Source organism: Podarcis raffonei, chromosome 2, assembly GCF_027172205.1.
Source record: "Podarcis raffonei isolate rPodRaf1 chromosome 2, rPodRaf1.pri, whole genome shotgun sequence".
Lineage (NCBI taxonomy): Eukaryota > Metazoa > Chordata > Lepidosauria > Squamata > Lacertidae > Podarcis > Podarcis raffonei.
The window spans coordinates 108780847-108803381 of record NC_070603.1 but is presented as its reverse complement, the minus strand read 5'-3'; the positions used below and the strand labels follow the sequence as shown (position 1 = coordinate 108803381).

At 48.2% G+C, this 22535-nt stretch overlaps 1 protein-coding gene and 2 non-coding genes across 5 annotated transcripts in view; 2 read left to right on the top strand and 1 right to left on the bottom strand.

The window, feature by feature from the left end:
• The window catches only part of LOC128408915 (uncharacterized), a 269287-nt gene extending 251526 nt beyond the window's left edge, over nt 1–17761 (top strand). The window contains exons 2-7 of one of the 3 annotated variants that reach the window (XM_053378981.1): nt 6804–6920; nt 10164–10341; nt 10538–10651; nt 11884–12456; nt 16193–16273; nt 17176–17761. In XM_053378981.1, coding sequence (XP_053234956.1) covers nt 10308–10341; nt 10538–10651; nt 11884–12456; nt 16193–16273; nt 17176–17618 — 1245 coding nt within the window. In that variant the 5' untranslated portion in view covers nt 6804–6920; nt 10164–10307 and the 3' untranslated portion in view covers nt 17619–17761. Of the gene's footprint in view, nt 1–6675; nt 6921–10163; nt 10342–10537; nt 10652–11883; nt 12457–16192; nt 16274–17175 lie in introns of those variants that run through there. The other 2 variants (XM_053378984.1, XM_053378982.1) reach the window with 2 other exon arrangements.
• On the top strand, nt 950–1038 carry TRNAY-GUA (transfer RNA tyrosine (anticodon GUA)). Its single transcript is given in 2 exon segments — nt 950–986; nt 1003–1038. It is a non-coding gene; the product is annotated as a tRNA-Tyr (tRNA).
• On the bottom strand, nt 2188–2276 carry TRNAY-GUA (transfer RNA tyrosine (anticodon GUA)). Its single transcript is given in 2 exon segments — nt 2188–2223; nt 2240–2276. It is a non-coding gene; the product is annotated as a tRNA-Tyr (tRNA).
• Nucleotides 17762–22535: the final 4774 nt, after the last annotated feature.

Genomic DNA, 22535 nt, shown 5'->3' with positions numbered 1-22535 from the left:
GAATCAGGTGCCAAAAGTATAGCGAAGGTGCCTGCTTGATCTCAATAGGGAGTTCTAAAGTTTAGGCGCCGTCACACACTAGCCCTGGCCTGGGATCTCCAGTCTGGCTCCACGAAAATCTCGCTGGTGGGAATAAAATAGAATAGAAATAGAAGTGGGAAAGTAGCAGAGGAAAGTATCAAGATTCCAAGCGTCAGAGTTGGAACCGCTGGCAGAATCGGACCCGCATGTCGTGATCCAGCTTCGCCGCTGACCTACCGCCACCGTGTGGCAGAACCAGGGTAGGGCAGCTGTTTTGCTTGGAAAGCTGAGCTGCAAATATGCATAAGCACGCACGCAAGCAAGCACAAAGGCAGATTCACACGTTACTCTCGCCTACCTATATGCACACGCGCGCCCATTTGCACACGTTCCTGTGCCTCTCTCTGCGCCTGTCCTTCACGCCCTGCAGCCGCGTCGCCCGGTCTGATTAGCAGGATTGCCACCCTGCGCGCATTAATCTGAGAGTAATCCCTTCTGAGCACTCAGGAGATTCCGAGTCTACATGGATAGCATCGACCAGCTGCACGACGACGAGCGTGGTTTAATTCCCATCTGTCTGCAAAAAGCAATATATATGTGTGTGTGTTTGCAAGAAGATAAAACCATAGAAATCCAGAAAATTTTCCACCCATGCTTTAAAGCATTACAAAAGTTAAAATATTAAAACATATTAAAATTGCCACCACTTTCTAAGCATATATATATATGATTGCCTCCCCCCTCCATGCAAAATTGGTCAGTTTTACAGAACGTGGCTGGAATGCGTTGCTTTAGCGTTAGCAACGTGCCTTCAACGTCATCTTTTCTGTTGAGTTAACAAATGTAGAATTTGGAAGGCGGAAAAGCAAAGGAACAAAACTGATCGCGGAGACGCTTATTTGCTGTGACTAAAAGCCACGAGTGCGCTCCTTCGATAGCTCAGCTGGTAGAGCGGAGGACTGTAGAATGTAAAAAGCCGTCATCCTTAGGTCGCTGGTTCGATTCCGGCTCGAAGGACGTTCTGGTTTTTTTCCCCCTTTTCTATTATAAATTCCCCACCAAATTTCAGATGCATTCTCAATTTAATCCACAGGTGATCAGAGTGCACTGGAGGCTGAGGGCATCAAAAGTCTCCCCCCACACCCAAAAAGGCCCCGCCACTGGAATGCATTTTCTTATAAAGGTATTACGACCAGAGAACCTGGTATCCCGAAATACCTTTAACTGTTAGGCTCCGCTGGGTCAGATCTCACATGTTTCTCTGGCCATGATAGACAGATAGATAGATAGATAGATAAGGAAAGTTTAAATCTGTTTCTCTGCTTTCTGATCGTGGGTTTGGGTTGCACGTGTGAGCTTTGCAACGAGGGGAGATGCTCGTTGAACTAATGGGTGTTACTCGAGAGTAGGCATGCACAAGATCGCTCTGTTTGTCTTCCTTTTTTTTTTTTTTTTTTAGTAGTGTAACTCCAAAACCCACGATCAGGTAATAATACCGTTATTGGAACCAAAAGGTCACAAAAGCAAGTTTTCCGAGTCTGCAGAACTTTTCATCTGGCAGGGCGCCCACACAAAGGATCGGGTAAGAAGGGTAACCACAACAATGGTGGAAATGGTTTGTTATTAGGCTGCACCTGGAGTTTCCTTACGTAAAAACAGCACAGGGGTAGGAATAGAACTTCTGGGGAAATTCTTAAGTACAGAACTGGAACTAAGCTCTGCGATTGGCTGCTTGAAATTGTAAGGAGGCCACACTATTGGGTGCAAACTCCTACGGAAGCAGCGAACGCTATTGGTTGGTCTGTTGACTTGGGACAGCCCATTGGCTACTACTTTTTTTAAGTTATACATCCCACTTCTGCTTTTAGTTTTTTGACTCTCTGCTCATCTGCTTTGAGCACATGGACACAAAAATGCCAGATTTTTCTTGCTAGCGCACGTTGGAGAAGCCACAGCGATCTCACTGAATAACTAGGCACAGAATTCGAGGAAAAGTGTTGATCACCGTGGACTAGAATCTTGTCCCGAAGTGATTAGGAAAAATACAACCTTATATACCGGATCTCGGTCCGCCCAGCTCAGCGTTGTCCACACGGTCTGGCAGCAGCTATCTCTCTCAGCCCTCACTGGAAATGCCGACCTTCGGCCTTTCCGCAAAACAGATTGTCCTTCGAGCCGGAATCGAACCAGCGACCTAAGGATGACGGCTTTTTACATTCTACAGTCCTCCGCTCTACCAGCTGAGCTATCGAAGGAACGTGATTCAGGTGTCAAAGGAACGTCATTTAAACCAGGCTGCTCAAGAGTGTTTTGCCTTGTGCATTTGTCAAAATGTAAAACTGAACAGGTCCTTTTAAAGTTCTGCTAATTTAAACACGTTAGCAGTGCAAACGATCAAGAATCAAAGTGTAGTCGCACACAGGCAAATCAGCCCACGTTAGGGCAGTCATCCTGTTAAATAAATCTTACTTGGTTGATCAAATGAATTTTAATGGAATGATTAAGTCTGCATGGATTTGCACCCTAATGCAGAAACAGGATTTTTATTTTTAAAGTAGTTTCTTTTTAAATGATTGTGTGTTGCAGCAGGTACAGATTGGAAGAGGAATTCCGCACAAGGGGGGGGGGCGTTGGCAGAAGGATGATGTGAGGGGAATAATAGAATCATAGAACCCCAAGAGTCATTTGTTTCAACCTCTTGCAATGCAGGAATCTCAGTACAAAAATGGCATGAATATCTCTCCATCCATCGCAACTTGCATGAAGTTTAAAACTCAGCCTTTCCATCCTCAAATTTACGTTCCTTTGTGTCTGCTGCCACCTGGTGGCCCTCTTCAGGCAATTAAAGATCACTTTGTTATGCAGACCGCTGCCAAAGTCAGGCGGAGTCCAGTGCAAGATTTGCAAGATTTGTTGTTGTTTAGTCGTGTCCGACTCTTCGTGACCCCATGGACCAGAGCACGCCAGGCACTCCTGTCTTCCACTGCCTCCCGCAGTTTGGTCAAACTCATGCCGGTAGCTTCGAGAACACTGTCCAACCATCTTTTGTATTGTTTTATTGTTGTTAGCCGCCCTGAGCCCGGCTTCGGCTGGGGAGGGCGGAATATAAATAAAATTTATTATTATTATTATTATTATTATTATTATTATTATTATTATTATTATTATCTCGTCCTCTGTCGTCCCCTTCTCCTTGTGCCCTCCATCTTTCCCAACATCAGGGTCTTTTCCAGGGAGTCTTCTCTTCTCATGAAGTGGCCAAAGTATTGGAGCCTCAGCTTCATGATTTGTCCTTCCAGTGAGCACTCAGGGCTGATTTCTTCCAGAATGGACAGGTTTGATCTTCTTGCAGTCCATGGGACTCTCAAGAGTCTCCTCCAGCACCATAATTCAAAAGCATCAATTCTTCGGCGATCAGCCTTCTTTATGGTCCAGCTCCCACTTCTATACATCACTACTGGGAAAACCACAACTTTAACTATACGGACCTTTGTTGGCAAGGTGATGTCTCTGCTTTTTAAGATGCTGTCTAGGTTTGTCATTGCTTTTCTCCCAAGAAGCAGGCATCTTTTAATTTCGTGACTGTTGTCACCATCTGCAGTGATCATGGAAACCAAGAAAGTAAAATCTCTCACTGCCTCCATTTCAACCCCCCCCCCCTCTATTTGCCAGGAGGTGATGGGACCAGTGGCCATGATCTTAGTTTTTTTGATGTTGCGCTTCAGTGGCTATCTTTGCCTATTCTGTGTCTGAGTGCTTCTAAGCTTGCCAGCTGCTGCAGAGTGGAAAACCTGGAGAGAATTTATATCAAATCATTGCTTCCCAGGCTCAGAGAATCCTTGCAATTCGGCGATGGTGCCAATAACTCTGTAACAGGCCTCCAGCTCTCCTTACAGAACTTTAAATCCCAGGATTCCTTGGCCTGGGGAGAGATAATATTCAAATTATATCTAGCACAGGAGACGTGCCCTTTCATAACAGCGCTCTCACAGGCATGGCAGCCTCGCTTTCTTAAGGATGGTTTCTTTTTAAATGGCCTCAAGTTACCACCTTATCTCACTAACCTTTCTCCTATGCATTCAAAAGCTGTCTCGTTAACTGTTGCTTTTTCTGCATTTGCATCACTGAAGTGACCTCCCTGGGGTGCAAGCCTGGGCAGATAACCAGATCCCACTCTTGGCCTTGCTGATGTGGTTCAAAGGAAAGGAAAGAAATATGTTTGGCTGCAGGAGTTGCCAGAAGGAGGCGAAGAAGGCAACATCTGACCCTTTTGGGGACTCCACTCCTGAGTTGTGTAGGGTTTACTCCTTAGCCGTTTCTCCTCCCAAAGGTGTCCCACAAGCCAGCAGGTATGAATTTTTCCTCGGGGTTCACAAATGAGTTTTGTTGTTGTTGTTGTTTAGTCATTTAGTCGTGTCTGACTCTTTGTGACCCCATGGACCAGAGCATGCCAGGCACTCCTGTCTTCCACTGCCTCCCGCAGTTTGGTCAAACTCATGCTGGTAGCTTCGAGAACACTGTCCAACCATCTCGTCCTCTGTCGTCCCCTTCTCCTTGTGCCCTCAATCTTTCCCAATATCAGGTTCTTTTCCAGGGAGTCTTTTCTTCTCATGAGGTGGCCAAAGTATTGGAACCTCAGCTTCAGGATCTGTCCTTCCAGTTAGAATCAGTGTTTTCCATCTCTTAGATCAGGGGTTGGCAACCTAAGGCCCGGAGGCCGGATGCAGCCCAATCGCCTTCTAAATCTGGCTCACGGACGGTCCAGGAATCAGCATGTTTTTACATGAGTAGAATGTGTCCTTTTATTTAAAATGCATTTCTGGGTTATTTGTGGGGCCTGCCTGGTGTTTTTACATGAGTAGAATGTGTGCTTTTATTTAAAATGCGTCTCTGAGTGCGGCACAGGAATTCGTTCATTATTTTTTTCAAAATATAGTCCAGCCCACCACATGATCTGAGGAACGGTGGACCAGCCCATGGCTGAAAAAGGTTGCTGACCCCTGTCCTAACTCATGGAGGGTTTGAGACCCATCGGCTACCCTCACCTGGTTTAGCCAGCAAGTCAAAGCCGTTCCCAGAGTGTGACTACTGTTGCACGCTGACTGATGTACATAATTTCAGCAAGTGAAGCCGCACCCCACCCCAGCACACAAATGAAGTGCAGGTGAAAGCTTCTGTCTGGTTAGGTGTTGTTGAAGGTGCAGGATGGAAGGGAGCAGGCAGAGGAACAGTCCTCAGCAATCCTAATACAGTTGTACCTTGGGTTCAGTTTACAGACGCTTCAGGTTACAGACTCCGCTAACCCAGAAATAGTACCTCGGGTTAAGAACTTTACTTCAGGGTGAGAAAAGAAATCATGCTCTGGCAGCGCGGTGGCAGCAGGAGGCCCCATTAGCTAAAGTGGTGCTTCAGGTTAAGAACAGTTTCAGGTTAAGAACGGACCTCTGGAATGAATTACGTACGTAACCCAAGGTACCACTGTAGTGCCGTTTGAATGCATGCTTATACAGAAGTCCAACTGCATTCAGTGGGGCTTACTCCCAGGTAAATGTGCAAAGGGCGGCAGCAACTCTGCACGTGTTTACTCAGAGGTAAACCCTACCAAGTGCCTTTGTAAGCATCTTTGGAATTGCAGCCTGCAGCTGCCATCTTATACAGACATCCCAGAGACTAAATCACATTGAATTCAACGGGGCTGACTTCCGAGTAGTCATGCATAGGCTTGCAGGACAAATCTATTTCAAAATGTTTGTTCATCCTTTTATTTTATATACTGTGGTACCTCGGGTTACATACGCTTCAGGTTACATACGCTTCAGGTTACAGACTCCGCTAACCCAGAAATAGTGCTTCAGGTTAAGAACTTTGCTTCAGGATAAGAACAGAATCGTGCTCCTGCGGCACGGCAGCAGCAGGAGGCCCCATTAGCTAAAGTGGTGCTTCAGGTTAAGAACAGTTTCAGGTTAAGAACGGACCTCCGGAACGAATTAAGTACTTAACCCGAGGTACCACTGTAATTTATACACTGCTTGATTGCAAAACAAACAAACAAAACACTCAAAGCGCTTTACAAAACAGAACAAAACAGTAAAATTATCAATAAGGAAAACTAACAATATTTTTATTACATATTTTGTGTCCCCCCCCCTAATCTTGACTATTGTGTGTGTGAACCATCCTGAGATCTGCGGATGGATGGCAACATACAAAAAAAATTACAGAATAATTTAAAACTCCCCCCCCCAAATTACAACAATAGACTAAAAACGGATTAAAACTCGCGTCAACTTTCTAAACATCTGCCAAACAAAAGCGTTCCTTCCAGGCTCCATAAAGCCTCCAGGAACAAAAATCACAACTTTAAAAAAAACAAAAAAAACCCCACAATCAGCCATGCACATTTGGCCGCTCATCTTTCCGTAAAATATATATTTTGAAACCCTCATCGCACCCCCCCCCCGCCCCCATTCCAAGGTGTTGGTCGCCGCTTGCTCCTCTCGGCATCTGCACTACAAACACAAACCGGTTCCAAAACTAGTTCAGCTAGTCCGGGTCCGCGCTCTCCCAGGGAACTCTGGGAGTTGTAGTTCCGGCGGGGAACAGAGAGACTCCGGCGAAGAGAGGCGCCGCCTCTGGCCGAACTACAGTACCCGGGCTGCCTTGCAAGGGAAGCCACGACAGCTCCGAGTGCCTGGGTCTTCTTTTTTCCATGTTTCCCCCGCTCGGTGCCGCGAAGTGTGTGGACGTGCTGGCGAGGCTCCTCCGCCTCCTTTCCTCGGAAGCAGCAGCAGCCGGAGCCATTGCTGCCTCCTCCTCCTCCTCCTCGCGTTGCAAACGCGCTCCGGGACCGCGGAGCCTTTGCAGACGCGTCACTTTTGCAGAAACCAAACACCCAGCAGGTAGGGGGGTAAAAAAGGGAAAAGGTGCGTCTCTAGGACCTGGCCGGATTTGGGCGAACTGTGAGTCATTCTGGCAGGTCGGGGTGGCCCTGGAAGTGCATCAGAGTTTGGGGTGCTAGTGGACCCCCAACTCCCGTGATCGCGCGTTCTCACGTGCTTTATTTATTTTTTTTTTGCTTCCGTGCTGTTCTTGCTTCTTTTGCAGGTCTCGGGGTTTGGGAGTGGGTGTGCGGTGGATCGGGCGAGGAAACAGCAGCAAGTCCTCTGGACTTTGCAGAAAGAGAAATCCCACCCCCAATAATGATTGCTAGAAATCCAGAGATCCAGAATCGCAAGAAGTGGAGAAGGCGATTGGGGTGCTGAGATCCCCCCACTTCCTGCTAAGAACGACTTGTTTGGGCTTAAGATAGGGCTGGGGGAAATAGGGTGGGGGGTCTGACCTGGTGGACGTTTTCCCTGGGGCTGTGTAAGCCGGTGGTGGAGTTGGTGAAGTTCTGCTTGTGAAATAAGCGCAACATGATGGAACTCAGTGGAACTTGTTTCTGAGAAGACAGCAATAAACTGGTGGGAGGCTTGGGGGGGGTTGTTGTTCCTGTTTATGCCTGCATAAATCCACCCGGATGAGGAAGAAAAAGTTGAGAAGCCCTGGGCAAGCTAACAGGACCAGTGGTCAGGGATGATGGGAATTGTAGTCCCAAACATCTGGAGGGCCGGAGTCTGCCCATGCCTGCACTGAGTTGTAGGGGTCTCTCCCCACAGAGTGGCACCTCTACCCTTGCTTTTGAGGTGTACATTTTTAGCGCCTGCCTTATTTTTGTGATGATAAAACTGTTTTAAATATTGCAGTTTGGTGTTGCAATTTCCCAGGACCTTAGGGTGAAGGGTGGGCAAGGAATAATAATATCAACCACAGAGACAGGCTCTCAGCACAGAAAATAACTTCTTTTGAAATTCAGAGGTGGCATCTTAGAGCCATCGTTGTTGCTCAACGTATACATGCGGTCTCTTTCCCCAGCCCCACCAGCTGGGATCTCTGTTCAAACTGGTTTTGCAGGTTTTAATGGTGCTTTTGACGCAGGACCCAGGAGGAAAAAACCACCCTGAAATTGCTGGGGTCGCGTGTCCCGGAAGGCTCAGAGCAGCTTCCAAAACCTGGTGGCCCTCTCAGGGGTGCTGTAGTTGTAGATCCTGTATGGAGCAGCGGGTTTGGGCTAGAGGACCTCTTAGGATCCCCTTCCACCGGAAAATTGCTGGAAGCTAGACAAGAACTTTATTGTTTCTCTCCAACAAGAGCAGTAACAGGAAATGCCTGACTTCACCCAGACACAACTAAATCCTGTGCCACCTAATGACTGCCAAACTACATAATGGCACATTATTAGCACATCAGGCAAATTAAGTGGCTCTTGGCAGCCCTTTTGGTTTCTGCCTTTGGCATGGTAGCCTGAATTATATATATATACAGCGCATGAGTGTTTGTGTGACTGGCAGGCCGATGAGTCTAGTGGAGGGGAGGCTGGATGCCCAACTCCCAATTTCTGAGCTTGGGCTTCAGCCACAATGACGCTGGATCTATTTGCCAGGTTGTTGGGGCTAGAACTTGCCCTTCGTGGGCCAACTTTGACAAGTGGGCGGGGCAACCCACCTGACTGTCACCTGATGCCACAACTGGGGATCATTGGATCTGGACTGTTTTCACACACTAATGCCCCATTCTGTAGAAATCTATCAGTTATATTTTATCTGCGCAATCGGAATGAATTTCTGGAGCCAATATGCTTTTTCCGTGCAGCCTGAGAAGGAGCAGTTAAGAAAAAGAGGTTAGAATAGGCCAATACAGTGGTACCTCGGGTTACATACATACATACGCTTCAGGTTACATACGCTTCAGGTTACAGACTCCGCTAACCCAGAAATAGTGCTTCAGGTTAAGAACTTTGCTTCAGGATAAGAACAGAAATCATGCTCCAGTGGCGCGGCGGCAGCAGGAGGCCCCATTAGCTAAAGTGGTGCTTCAGGTTAAGAACAGTTTCAGGTTAAGAACGGACCTCCGGAACGAATTAAGTACTTAACCTGAGGTACCACTGTATATATGTGGACTGTCCCTGGATCAAGTGACTTTTCTTCTCTAAGTTCTCAAAGTTCAAGGTTGTCATCTGAACTTACCAGATGTTTAACTGATAATCAGCCATGGTCAGTCCAGGAGAAGATGGCAAGTGTGGCAGGAAGATCCAAGGACAATCAATATTATATTTTGGGAATGATTCACGTTCTTATGTAGCTGCATCATTTTATATTTTCTGGCTGCCCCATGATCATATGATAAAGCAGTTGTGTTCTATGTTATAAATCAAACGCCGCTAGAAGTTATTGCATCCCCTTCCCCAATGTATTTCTTATCAATAAAATATTTTGTGGTATATGCAAGCAATTTTTTATTCTGAAAGTGTGGCCCAGAGAAAAAAGTTTGAGAACCGCTGGTCTAAAGCACCTAATATAAACAATGTGATAAACATCAATAGTTTAAAATGGCACTGATTCACAGTCAGTTACACCGGGTATAACAGAACGAGCTATCCAGAGCCAAGGGCTCCAGAAAAAAAGGACAAATTTTAAAGACAGATTAGAACATATGGAGTGAGGGGGCAATTCACCCCTGCTTCCTGGAAGGTGATTCCAAGCATATGGAGCAGGAAAATGAAAAGGGCCAAGACATGCTAGAGAACAAGAAATTCTTGAATGAGTTAGAAGCGCAGAATCAGAAAAAACAACAACAGACAGGCTGAGCAGGCTTTGGCTTCAACCATGTTGCAGCATTAGGTAAAAGGTAAAGGACCCCTGATAGTTAAGTCCAGTTGTGAACGACTCTGGGGTTGCGGTGCTTTACTGGCCGAGGGAGCCGACGTTTGTCCACAGACAGTTTTTCCGGGTCATGTGGCCAGCATGACTAAGCCACTTCTGGTGAACCAGAGCAGCACACGGAAACGTCGTTTACCTTCCCGCTGGAGTGGTACCTATTTATCTACTTGCACCTTGACGTGCTTTCGAACTGCTAGGTGGGCAGGAGCAGGGACAGAGCAACGGGAGCTCACCCCGTCACAGGGATTCGAACCGCTGACCTTCCGATCATCAAGACCTAGGCTCAGTGGTTTAGACCACAGCGCCACCCGCGTCCTACTGTTGCAGCATTGGGTGCTCCCAAATGATTCACCATTTCCTCTGCTTTCCCCCTACATGTCACAGTTCCTTGGTCGAAACCGTGGGAGGAGACATTTGGCCCCGTGTATTTCTCTGGATGGTGGTGACTCTTGAGCCCAACAGTGGTGGGACTTCATCAGGGAGCCGTTTTGGACCAGAACCAAAGAGCCCTGTGCTGGGGGTGTTGTCATGCAGAACAACTTTGCAACGATGGCCTTGCTGGGTAAGAACCCCAAATCCTGCTCCCTTCTTTCTTTCTTTCTTTCTTTCCTTCCTCCCTCCCTCCATCCATCCAGTAATGATGGAATTCTTTTTGTTGTGGACTGGGGTGAAGCAATGGAGAACATCTCCCTAGCCAATGATGGATATAACGGCCAACTGACTTGGGCCTTGCTGCTCTTCTGCTCCTTCCTGCGCAGGGTTGCCTGCTGACGAGCCAGAGCTGATCTGCAAGATTGAGTCTGAGGAAGAGCCGTGGATCCCAAGTGAGCAAGCCGCGAGAGGGAGGCGGATCCTGCCTGGAAGCAAGTTAGGTGAGGGGTCAACTCCACCTGGAAGGGCTAGCGCATGCCTTCTAACCAGGAAGTCTGCTCTCTTGCGCTATAGTTTTTATTAAACTTTTTTGCAATTTTATTAAACTGGTTTGCAATTTAGAATACTCATTTAAGCAAGCTTAAAATGTCAGTGGCTTCCCTTCTTCTCTTTCCATGGTTCATTTTGCATATCATAAATCCCTGCATATTTTGCATATAGTAAGCCATTCGGTATTCCATTATTACATCCACCCAAACTTCTTTACGCGGTTGAATTTAGCTTAATGCTGCCAACGTTTTCAAGTAGACACAATCCCCTCCCATACATTCAATAAACATTTTCCAATCTTTAAACATATGTTCTCCTTGCTCTCTTATGTTAGGTCTGCAAGCTGCACATGTTCCATCAGTTTAAGTTGCCATTCTTCTTTAGTTGGGACTTTGCTCAATTTCCATTTTGGGGCTAATGAAACACAAGCCGCAGTAGTCGCATACATTAATAACCTTTTTTGACACCTGGGAATTTCCATCTCAATTATCCCCAACAAAAAGGACTCTGGCTTGTTTTTTTTAAGTACTTTAAAACACTTTTTTTCAATTCATTATGAATTATATCCCAATGCTCTTTTACCTTTTTACAGGTCCACCACGTATGAAAGAACATTCCCTCAACCTCATTGCAAGGAAGTCTATTCTCCCTCTGTCTGCCCAGAGTTTGAGTGAGCAGGTTGTGCTCACTCAGCACTGAGGAAGATGCACCTTCCTCATTCAAAGCATCAAAGAAGAATTAAAGAATTGTGGAGTTTGAAGGAACCACGAGGGTCATCTAGTCCAACCCCATGCAATGCATGAATCTCTTGCCCAACTTGGCGCTCGAACCCATGACCCTGAGATTAACAGTCTCATGCTCTCCTGACTGAGCTATCCCAAGGGATTTTGTGCATTGTGTGCCTCAAGCCTGGCTGTACCGCAGAGTCCACTTGAGGAATGCTGAAAACCTTCTAGCTTCTTAGTGTCAGATCTAGTGCAGTCCTTATTTTTGTTGATACCCCCCTCTGTTTCAAGAGTTTAAATTTTTTTGTAATTGTGATGCTTCAGGACACACGCGCAAAAAAAGATAATTAAATATTCTCAGCTCTTTTCTCCCCACCCTGTTCTGTCTGATTTAACCTTTCTCTCTCTCTTCACCTCCCTCCCACTTGGCTTCACCTCCCTCCCACTTGGCTTTCCAGCGGCCGAAACGCCTGAGCCTGCCATCGCCCCCTACAGGCAGTATCGCGGCACCACGTGGACCTACCCCGAGATCATAGACCTGCTGGTCATTTGGCGTGAGCGGGAGATCCAGCAGGAGCTGCAGCGGAGCCACCGGAACATCGAGACTTTCCAAGTGGTGGCCAGCAAGATGGCGCAGAGAGGCCACAAGCGCTCTGCCCTAGAGTGCCGCTCCAAGATCAAGACTCTGAAGAGGGACTACCGCATAGCCAAGGCCAATAACTCCCCGGGGAAAGGACATTTGGCCTGGCTCTTCTACGACCAGCTCGATCACCTATTGGCCAACGAGGCGGACGTCCCGCCCCCGGAGGTGCTGCCCGCCTTGAGCCGCTGCGGGGCCTCTGTCGCCGACTCGATGTCTCAGTGCTCCACTGAGGAAGAAGCTGCGGCGGAGGGGGCGAAAATGGGCAGCCAGGAGACGCTGGCTGTAAGGACGCGGTCGCCCCCCCAGGTCCCCAGCCTGGGGGGCGGCTTCCCTGTACTGCGCATAAAAGAGGAAGCCCCCGACGAAATGCCTGTGACGTCTCCCACGGGTCAGTGGCGGCATTTGGTGTCTGAGGAGAACCCTGTGGAATGAGGTTTTCGAAATAGCCTTTAAAAAGAAAGGAATCCTTGGGAGACAGTGTCTTTTGTTTTATTTTCGTGCATTTAGATTCCGCCTTTTCTTCCAAGGAGGCCGACGTAGCGTACATGGTTGTCCTCCTCATTTAATCCCCCACAACAACCCTGCGAGGTCAGTTAGGCTGAGAGCCTGTGAGTAGTCCAAGGTCAAGGTCATTGAGCTTCGTGGCAGAGTGGGGATTTGAACCCGGGTCTCCGTGCTTTTCTTGTAGGGAAAAAAGTGCCGGTACTCACCATGAAGTCGTTGCAGTAAAGACCACACATTTAGTCAGTTCTTTTTGTCTAGGGGGAAAAGGGTGCCAGTTGGGCGCTGTGGTCTAAACCGCTGAGCCTCTTGGGCTTGCCGATCGGAAGATTGGCGGTTCAAATCCCTGTGACGGGATGAATTCCTGTTGCTCTGTCCCAGCTTTTGCCAACCTAGCAGTTCAAAAGCACACCAGTGCAAGTATATAAATAGGTATCACTGCGGTGGGAAGATAAACAGCATTTCCATGCACTCTGGCTTCCGTTACGGTGTTCCGTTGTGCCAGAAGCAGTTTAGTCATGCTAGCTACATGACCCGGAAAGCTGTCTGTGGACAAACACCGGCTTCCTCGACCTGAAAGCGATATGAGCGCCGCTCCCCATAGTCGCCTTTGACTGGACTTAACCGTCCTGGGGTCCTTTGGCTTTACCCTTGAGTACCCCCAGAAAAAAAGTATGGCCTGGTCTCCCAGGTCCTAGTCTGACACACTAACCACCTATATCACTACACTGGCTTTAATGTGTGTTCCGCCTTTCACCCAAGAAGTGCTGATATCCAGTGCTGAAATTAAAGATGTTAAATAACCTGTCCTACACTGAGTTTTGGATGCTAATAGCTGAAATTCCTTCATTGTTCAGGAATCCTTCTAACTCTCCAGTTCTGTGATTCTGTGAGTGTGGCTAACTTTGGCTATCAATAATAATAATAATAATAATAATAATAATAATAATAATTCATTTATACCCCGCACATCTGGCTGGGTTGCCCAAGCCACTCTAGGTGGCTTCCAAGACATAAAAACATATTAAAACATCAAACGTTAATAGTAACAATCTGATCCAATATAAAAGTCGCAATAACTTTAAAATAAACAACTTCTATCAAACAAAGCAACGTTCAGCAATCCATCAGAATCTAATAGTAAAACAGTAAAATAAAATATCAGCAAATAGTAATTAAACAGTTCAACCACAATAAAGAATTACCAATCTGCAATCAATAAAAGTAACAGCAAAATATTGCAAAACATGCAAAAACCATGTAAAAGGATCAAATTGAGAAACTAAGAAGCACAACCTAAAACTGTATTTAAAAAAATATCCCTGAACTCCTCACTTCCCTGCTGCTGCTGCTGCTGCTGCTGTTCTCAAAGTTATAGTCTGGTAAGGCTGGGTGGGGACAGACAGGTGGAAAAGCCATTGCCTGATGAGGAACAGAAAGTCTCTCTCTCTCTCTCCTAAGCACTTTTGCACCATAAGGATAAATAAAAGTGACCCGCTGTTGCTGTGAAAGGTCAAAGCTACTGTGGCATTTGGAAGGCTTAAATCCATTTACCGTGGCATAATTGCTGCTTTTGCAGCATACATCTAGTTAAACAGTCCAAAGCCTGCGAAAAAAGTGGAATAACTTGGTCTTCAACATGCCACAGGACTCCAGAGAGCCACTGTGGGGTAGTGGTTAGGAAGGCAGGCCGTGATGGGAGATGGCAGGGTTCGAATCCCCAGGAAGCTCATGAGGTTTTTGCGAAGATAAAATTGAGAGGTGGGGTGACAACCATGTGCTGCCTGGAGCTCCTTGAAGAAAAGTAGGGTGTGTGTGTATATATATATCCTCCTCTCCTTTGCTGCACTCGTTATAAGCATGTAGATCCAAGCGGATGATTTTGTGTCACTGTGCCTCTTGGCTGTCATCCCTCTCCCATAATGCACTGCTGCTTGGCCAGTGTGTTGCTGGTGGTGCACATTAGCTACCATGAGATGTACAGGGACGTGGGTGGCACTGTGGTCTAAACCACTGAGCCTCTTGGGCTTGCCGATCAGAAGGTTGGCGGTTCGAATCCCCACGACGGGGTGAGCTCCCGTTGCTCTGTCCCAGCTAATTCCAACCTAGCAGTTTGAAAGCACGCCAGTGCAAGTAGATAAATAGGTATTGCTGTGGCGGGATGGTAAACAGCATTTCCGTACGCTCTGGTTTCTGTCATGGTGTCCTGTTGTGCCAAAAGCGGTTTAGTCCTGCTGGCCACATGACCTGAAAAGCTGTCTGCGGACAAACGCCAGCTCCCTCGGCCTGAAAGCGAAATGAGCGCCGCAACCCCATAGTCGCCTTTCACTGGACTTAACTGTCCAGGGGTCCTGTACCTTTACCTTTTACCATGAGATGTAGTGACAGCTGGCCAGCTTAGACAGGTTCACTGGAGAAATTTGCGGAGGATTAAAAAACACACCAGTGACTGCCTGCCACAATGGCTCCGTAATACCTCCAGCGTTACAGTGAGTCATATCCAAAGTAGCGATAAAACCTTGCAAGAGAAGAGCTACTTCCGCTTGCGCAGTGAGACTTCCCACCCCCACAGTGTGCTCCCTAAATCTGTTCTGGGGTTGCCTCCGAGCCTCCAGAGCAGATTTGGGAAGGGCATGAAGCACATGCTCTGCAGGAGGCGAGAGGGAGCAAGTCCTCTTGCATCAGCACATGTCCTTCCTCTCATGCAGTTATTTAGTTATAAAGGAACGCAGGTGGTGCTGTGGTCTAAACCACTGAGCCTCTTGGGCGTGCTGATCAGAAGGTTGACGGTTCAAATCCCTGCGACGGAGTGAGCTCCCGTTGCTCTGTCCCAGCTCCTGCCAACCTAGCAGTTCAAAAGCACGCCAGTGCAAGTAGATAAATAGGTACCACTGCAGCAGGAAGGTAAACGGCGTTTCCATGCGCTCTGGCTTCTGTCACGGTGTTTCATTGCACCAGAAGTGGTTTAGTCCTGCTGGCCACATGACCCGGAAAGCTGTCTGCGGACAAACGTCGGCTCCCTCGGCCTGAAAGCGAGATGAGTGCCACAACCCCATAATTGCCTTTGAATGGACTTAACTGTCCAGGGGTCCTGTACCTTTTTACCTTATTTAGTTATGGGATGTTTAGTCAGAATCTCCTTTCTTGTAACTTGAATCAGTGGTTTTGGTCCTACCCTCTAAAGCGGCAGCAAAACAAGCTTGCTCCATCCTCCACGCGGCAGCCCTTGAGATATTTGAAGATGGATATCCTGTCTCCTCTCTTCCAGGCTAAACACATCCATCTCCTTCAACCAGTTTTTCGTTAGGCTTGGTTGTCTTTGGCTGCCAGCCTAGTGCTTGAAGACAAGAGTGTTATATTCTTGAACTCGATAATCAAAATGCAAGGGATGGTTAATGCCCAAGGGATTGCGGTGTGTTTTGTATCTGATGATCATTTCATTCTTATGCATTCTGCACTCACACATCTGCCCCCAAGCATTTCCTCAGTCCATTCTGCACAACAATATGCATACGTTGTGGTTTTTGATACGATAGACCAGAAGCAGAGGGGGGCTAGGGCTGTTGCTGTGGACGAAGGCCAGCTATGCTCCTGAAATTAATCAATGTTCTGTCTTTCTTCAGGAACAGCAGAAGCCAGCAGTCCAGCTCCACCTCTGCTGTCTCCTCCCTGCGATAAACCGGGCAGCTCTGCCTCAACAGTAGGTAAGAACAAAACAAAACAAGCAGATAAGAACTGCCAATTCAGGAGGTTAATCATTTGAATGACTGGATGTAAATTAGATGCTCGCCTGGGGCAAGGAAGAATCCTTTCTAATAGGTGGAGTTATGTTAATAGGTAGCCTTATTAATTTATGAATCACTTTTTACATACTGTCTCAAGGCAATTGGCAGGCAGGCCACAGAAGGAGCGGAACACACACAAACACACAAAAAAGCTTTTAAAAACCAAGTTGACGTTTTCGTTTTGTATTGTTCAACCTAAGGCCGTTTCTTCCAGGTGGAGAATTGTGTCGAAACAAAATCGTCTTCAGTGTTTCCAGAAATGTCATTCATTTCCAGAAAGTACTGGTAGCGAGTGCTTGTCTCGTGTCAACAGGGACGCTGTTTGAGGGAACAGCCTTGCAAGTTGGTCTGCAAGCGTCACTCGCCCATGGTCATCTGCAGGAGCTTGCCGGCCCACACAAAACTATGTTAGTCATTTGCAGCCCACAAGCCAAAGCATAACTTTTCCCTGTTGGGTTACCAGGGTGCATTTTTCTTTCTTGCCGCAAGCAACCAGGCAGGTAGGTACCAACAAGCCGACTCGCAAAGGATGGATAGGAGCCAACACATTGGTCTTTCCTTCGCACTGTGGCTCAGTTGAACCAGCCCATGGTAGAGAGAGCTTACAGATCAATTTTTTAAAAAATCAAGCTACGCAAAAAAATTACACAACACAAAGAAAAATAGGAGGAGGAAGGAGGAGGGGAAAAAGCAAACTCATGCACTGCTTCTTATAACACTGAAAATCCGAATCATGTTGACTCAGAAAGTCTCACTTTGTTCGATGGGACTTGCTGTCGAGGAAGTGAGTTGTAAGCATAATTTTGTTTCCTGCTTTTCAGACGGGGCCATAACCCCCTCCCCAAGTCCCTTGCCTGACCCCGCCAGGTCGTACGCCGCAGAGCGCCTCGCCAACATCCGGAAGCGGAAGAGGAAAAACAGGCAGGATCTGGCGCTGGAAATCACCCACGCGGCTGACAGAAGGGTGCAGGCGGCCACCGACCGGATCCTGGCGGCCCTGGGCGAGTACACGAAGGCCGATCTGGAGGAGCGGGAGCGGGACCGCGTGGACACTGAACAGATCATTGCGCTCATGAACCGCCAGACGGAACTGCTAGAGTCACTCGTGCGGAAGCAGGCAGAGGCACAGGCTCCCCCGGCCCCGGCCTTAACCCGGCAGGCCCGGCTACCCCGGCTCGGTCAGCCCGGTCACGCGGCAGACGCTTCTCCCTTGCGCTTGGGGTCCACCAGGCGGTCCATGGCGAGGGCGAGGTACCGGAGGTGACTCCCGAGATGGCTGTGGCGGCGGTGTGGCTGTGGCGACGCTCTTTGGCTGTAGTTCCGTTAGCATGCGGGACATCCGGGCTACGTTTGTAACGGGTTGTAGTTTTCTTTTTCAGGAATTTAAAAAAACCTTTTTGCAATTAATGATTTTGGCTGGCCAGTTGTGTAATTAGGAAGGGGGATGGGCTAAGAGTTGGAGGGTGGGGTTCTTCCCCCCCCTTTCTTTCCCCACATTACTAGTTCTGGTAAATAAGGGGTGAGAGAAAAATGTTGTAGCACAGAGACTCACGTGCCACTCAACACAAAACCATTTTGTGCCATCTTATTTCTCTCTATATGTGTACACACAAACACACACAGATATACCGTATTTTTTGCTCCATAACACTCACTTTTTTCCTCCTAGAAAGTAAGGGGAAATGTCTGTGCGTGTTATGGAGCGAATGCCTACGGATGGCGGGGGGATCTGCTGCAGTCGTGAGCAGAGGATCCATGGTTCCCCTTCCTTCCCTCCTCCGTGGCTCGCTTTGAAACAGCAAAGTGGGAGAAGAGCCGCTGAGTGGGGAGGAGAGAGGGACACAGAGCCTGCTTCTTTAAAGGAGCAAAGCGGGAGAGGAGAGGAGCCGCTTACACGAGTGTCCGGTTGGCTCCTTTAAAGCAAGCAGGCTCTCTGTCCCTCTCTCCTCCCCACTTAGCTGGCTAAATAGCAGCAAAGTTTTTCAGCGAGCCGGGGAGGAGGAAGAGAAGCAGAGCCTGCTTGCTTTAAAGGAGCAAAGTGGGAGAGGAGAGGAGCCTTCTCCCCTTAAACCCCTCTTCTGCATGATTAGCAGCATCCTTCTCCACACACTCCACGTGTGCTCCTTGTCCCTTGAGTGCTTTCCTTCCCTCCCCACTTAAAACGTGGTTACAAAGCACAGATCCACATGGATCCTCAGGATTTTTGCATTGGGCTACCCCAAACTCACCGTCAGATCACATGTCTGTGGCCACAGCATGAACCACAAAAATCATACACCCACTGTTTCGTTTAGAATATTTTTTTCCTTGTTTTCCTCCTCTAAAAACTATGTGTGTGTTATGGTCGGGTGCGTGTTATAGAGCGAAAAATACGGTATATATATGTCACATATCTGGGACCTTAGGGTGAAGGTTTTTTATTGGCATCTGTCTGTCTCGGAAGACAACGGAGAAGTGCGCCTTTTGGGGTGAAGCCAAACTGTTGGAGAGTCACAGCACCTGCTGTGGCTGTAGAGGCCGATACAGGAGAGTCATGTTTTATTGCAGCTGGGGCATATGAAGGCGTTTGGTTGTGCTGTTGCCGGTGCACCATGGCGCATCTTCTCTCTACATGACCTGTCTGTCTCCAGACCATAGATAGGGGAAAGTTGATGGCAGCGTCTTCTGTGACATCGCAAAGGATCTCAGACGCACCTCTTAGCGAACACAAAATACAGAATAAAGCAGCAACAAAACAGCCCCCTCCCACAATCTGTCTGAGTGGGTGGGAGCCAGCATATATAAACCTACAGGCAATATCTTCAATGTATGGTTCCTCTGTGCCGCTTCTACTGTGGGATCCATACGCAGGAAGTTGTAAGCCCCATGCTGGAAAACGACTTACTAGGATAGGTTAAAAGAATAGGCTGGTGTTTGAAATAACCCCAGCCATTGGCTAAGCTGCTGCAACATCATGGAATATTGTCGAGTACTCTAAGTGCAGAAGGGGAAGTGATAGTTACATACTGTTGACAAATCGCTTGGGAAGGAAATGAAGAATGGATTGGGCTGGAAGAAAACTCCCCGCTTATGTGTGTGTTGAAAAGAGGGGTGGCGGTGTAAGAACTGGGGGGTGGAAGGGAGCCCAGAGGACGGAAGGATAAAAAGCAGGTTGGCTGAAAGATGGAGATAAAAGCAAACAATACAGTGGTACCTCGGGTTAAGTACGTAATTCGTTTCGGAGGTTTGTTCTTAACCTGAAACTGTTCTTAACCTGAAGCACCACTTTAGCTAATGGGGCCTCCTGCTGCCGCTGCGCCACCACCGTGCGATTTCTGTTCTTATCCTGAAGCAAAGTTCTTAACCTGAGGTAATATTTCTGGGTTAGTGGAGTCTGTAACCTGAAGTGTATGTAATCTGAAGCATATGTAACCTGAGGTACCACTGTAATGGATAAGAGCGCAATGGGTTGGTGCACCTGGATGTTAACCAGAAGCTTGGTGTTTCGAGCCCACCCAGGGATGGCTGTGCGCAGGATTCCTGCATTGCAGGGGGTGAGCTAGATGACCCATGGGGTACCTTCCAACTCTTATGAGTCTATGGGGGGGGGGAGAAGAAGACACTGGGAGGCAGGGTTGAGCAAGGTTGCTGCGGACGAGAAGGAGGATGGACAAGGCAAGAAAACGGGTTCTGGGATGGCCTTTCTCTGGGGTCAGCAAACTTTTTCAGCAGGGGGCCGGTCTACTGTCCCTCAGACCTTGTGGAGGGCCGGGCTATCTTTTTTTTTGGGGGGGGGTGAACGAATTCCTATGTCCCACAAGTAACCCAGAGATGCATTTTAAATAAAAGGACACATTTTACTCATGTAAAAACACGCTGATTCCCGGACCGTCCGCGGGCCAGATTGAGAAGGTGATTGGGCCAGATTCGGCCCCTGGGCCTTAGTTTGCCTACCCACGGCCTTTCTGCAAGCTTCTGGTTAGGGGTGGTGCTACATCAGAGAAGTGGTAGATTTGTCCTTTGCCAAAAGGTTTGGAGGTGGCGGAGGTGAAGAGACCTTGTCAGACGGGTCTGCCTGGCTGGGTCTGTTTGTGTGTAGAGGGCTCTTGTTGACACACCCACCTCTTCTTTGAGAATGGCCTGGAGCATCTTTTGTTTTCTGGGATGCAAGAACCAGCTGTTCCTACCTAGACACATTATAACAAACAGGCTCCACATTATTATTGGGGGGCTCAAATAATAATAATAATAATAATAATAATAATAATAATAATATAATTTATTATGAGTTTCCCCAGCCACTCTGGGCGGCTCCCAATCAAGTGTTAAAAACAATACAGCGTTAAATATTGAAAACTTTCCTGAGTATTCAGATGTCTTTTAAAGATAGGATAGCTGCTTATTTCCTTCACATCTGAAGGGAGGATGTTCCACAGGGCGGGCGCCACTACCGAGAAGGCCCTCTGTCTGGTTCCCTGTAACCTCACTTCTCGCAATGAGGGAACCGCCAGAAGGCCCTCGGTGCTGGATCTCAGTGTCCGGGCTGAACAATGGGGGTGGAGACGCTCCTTCAGGTATACTGGGCCGAGGCCGTTTAGGGCTTTAAAGGTCAGCACCAACACTTTGAATTGTGCTCGGAAACGTACTGGGAGCCAATGGAGATCTCTCAGAACAGGTGTTATGTGGTCCCGGTGGCCCCTCCCAGTCACCAGTCTAGCTGCCGCATTCTGGATTAATCGCAGTTTCCGAGTCAGCTTCAAAGGTAGTCCGACCATACAATGAACCATGCAGACCCAAACAACCCCGCCCTCCTTCCTTGGTATCATTTCCCTTCTAAGTATTTCTGCAGAAACATTTCTGTACTGGAAATTCAGACACAAAGCTTCACATCCCCCACGGCTGCCAGGTGAACATGGCACTACAAGACCCATCATCGCTAAGGTGGGTGTGGTTGGAAGTCCAGTAACACCCCAAAGGCTACAGGTAGGGAAGAATTCGTCCCCCATGAGACAGTGATGGGATGATTGGTGGGAGAATTCGTCTCAGAGCTAGACATTTATCGCCTCTTACGATCGGACTCCTGTTGAAGGCACAGCTGCTGCAGCCAATTGAAAGCCACTCGCGAGTATCGTGTGTTGCTTGGCAAGTCGAACGCTTTGGCTCCCAAACGCCACACACCCGGAAGTGAGTGTTCCAGTTTGCGAACATTCTTCGGAACCCGAACATCCAATGCGACTTCCGCAACTTCCTGCAGCCAATCGGAAGCAGCGCCTTGGTTTTCGAACGTTTTGGAAATCGAATGGACTCCGACTTCCGAGGTACCACTGTACTTCAGTTGAGAATCTGGCATTGCAGGGGGTTGAATTAAATTACCCTCCGGTTGTCTTCCATCCCTACAATTTTATGATTCTACGGAAGAGTGTACCGGGGGGGGGGGGTAAAGTCAAACCGCTGGAGAGTCACAGCGCCTGCCGTGGCTGTAGGGACTGATGTAGGAGAGACCTGTCTTGTTGCAAGTGGGGCAGATGAAGCTATCCAGTTGTGCCGCTGGAGATGCCCCATGGCCTTTCTTCTCTCTGGGCTCCTCCCAGCGGTCATCCCCCCTCTGGTCACCACTGTTGATGCCTGACCTGTTTGAGCAGGGCAGGCTGATTCTTGACCAAGTTGATCACCCTGTGTGCCCTGCACCCATGGCAATCCTGGGGTCTGGAGGAATTGCATGAAGTCTGAAGGAGCCTGACTCCTCTGGTCATAAAGGTAAAGGTGAAGGGACCCCTGACCATTAGGTCCAGTCATGGCCGACTCTGAGGTTGCAGTGCTCATCTCGCTTTATCGGCCGAGGGAGCCGGTGTACAGGTTCCGGGTCATGTGGCCAGCATGACTAAGCCGCTTCTGGCGAACCAGAGCAGCACACAGAAACGCTGTTTACCTTCCCGCTGGAGTGGTACCTATTTATCTACTTGCACTTTGATGTGCTTTCGAACTGCTAGGTTGGCAGGAGCAGGGACCGAGTAACTGGAGCTCACCCCGTCGCGGGGATTCGAACCGCCAATCTTCTGATTGACAAGTCCTAGGCTCTGTGGCTTAACCCACAGCGCCACCCTCTCCTGGTCATAGGTGCCGGCTAACTGGGTGCCCAGGCACCCACAAAATCCCCCATGAAGGCGCCCGGGCACCCAACAAATTTCAGTGCCAGGGTCAT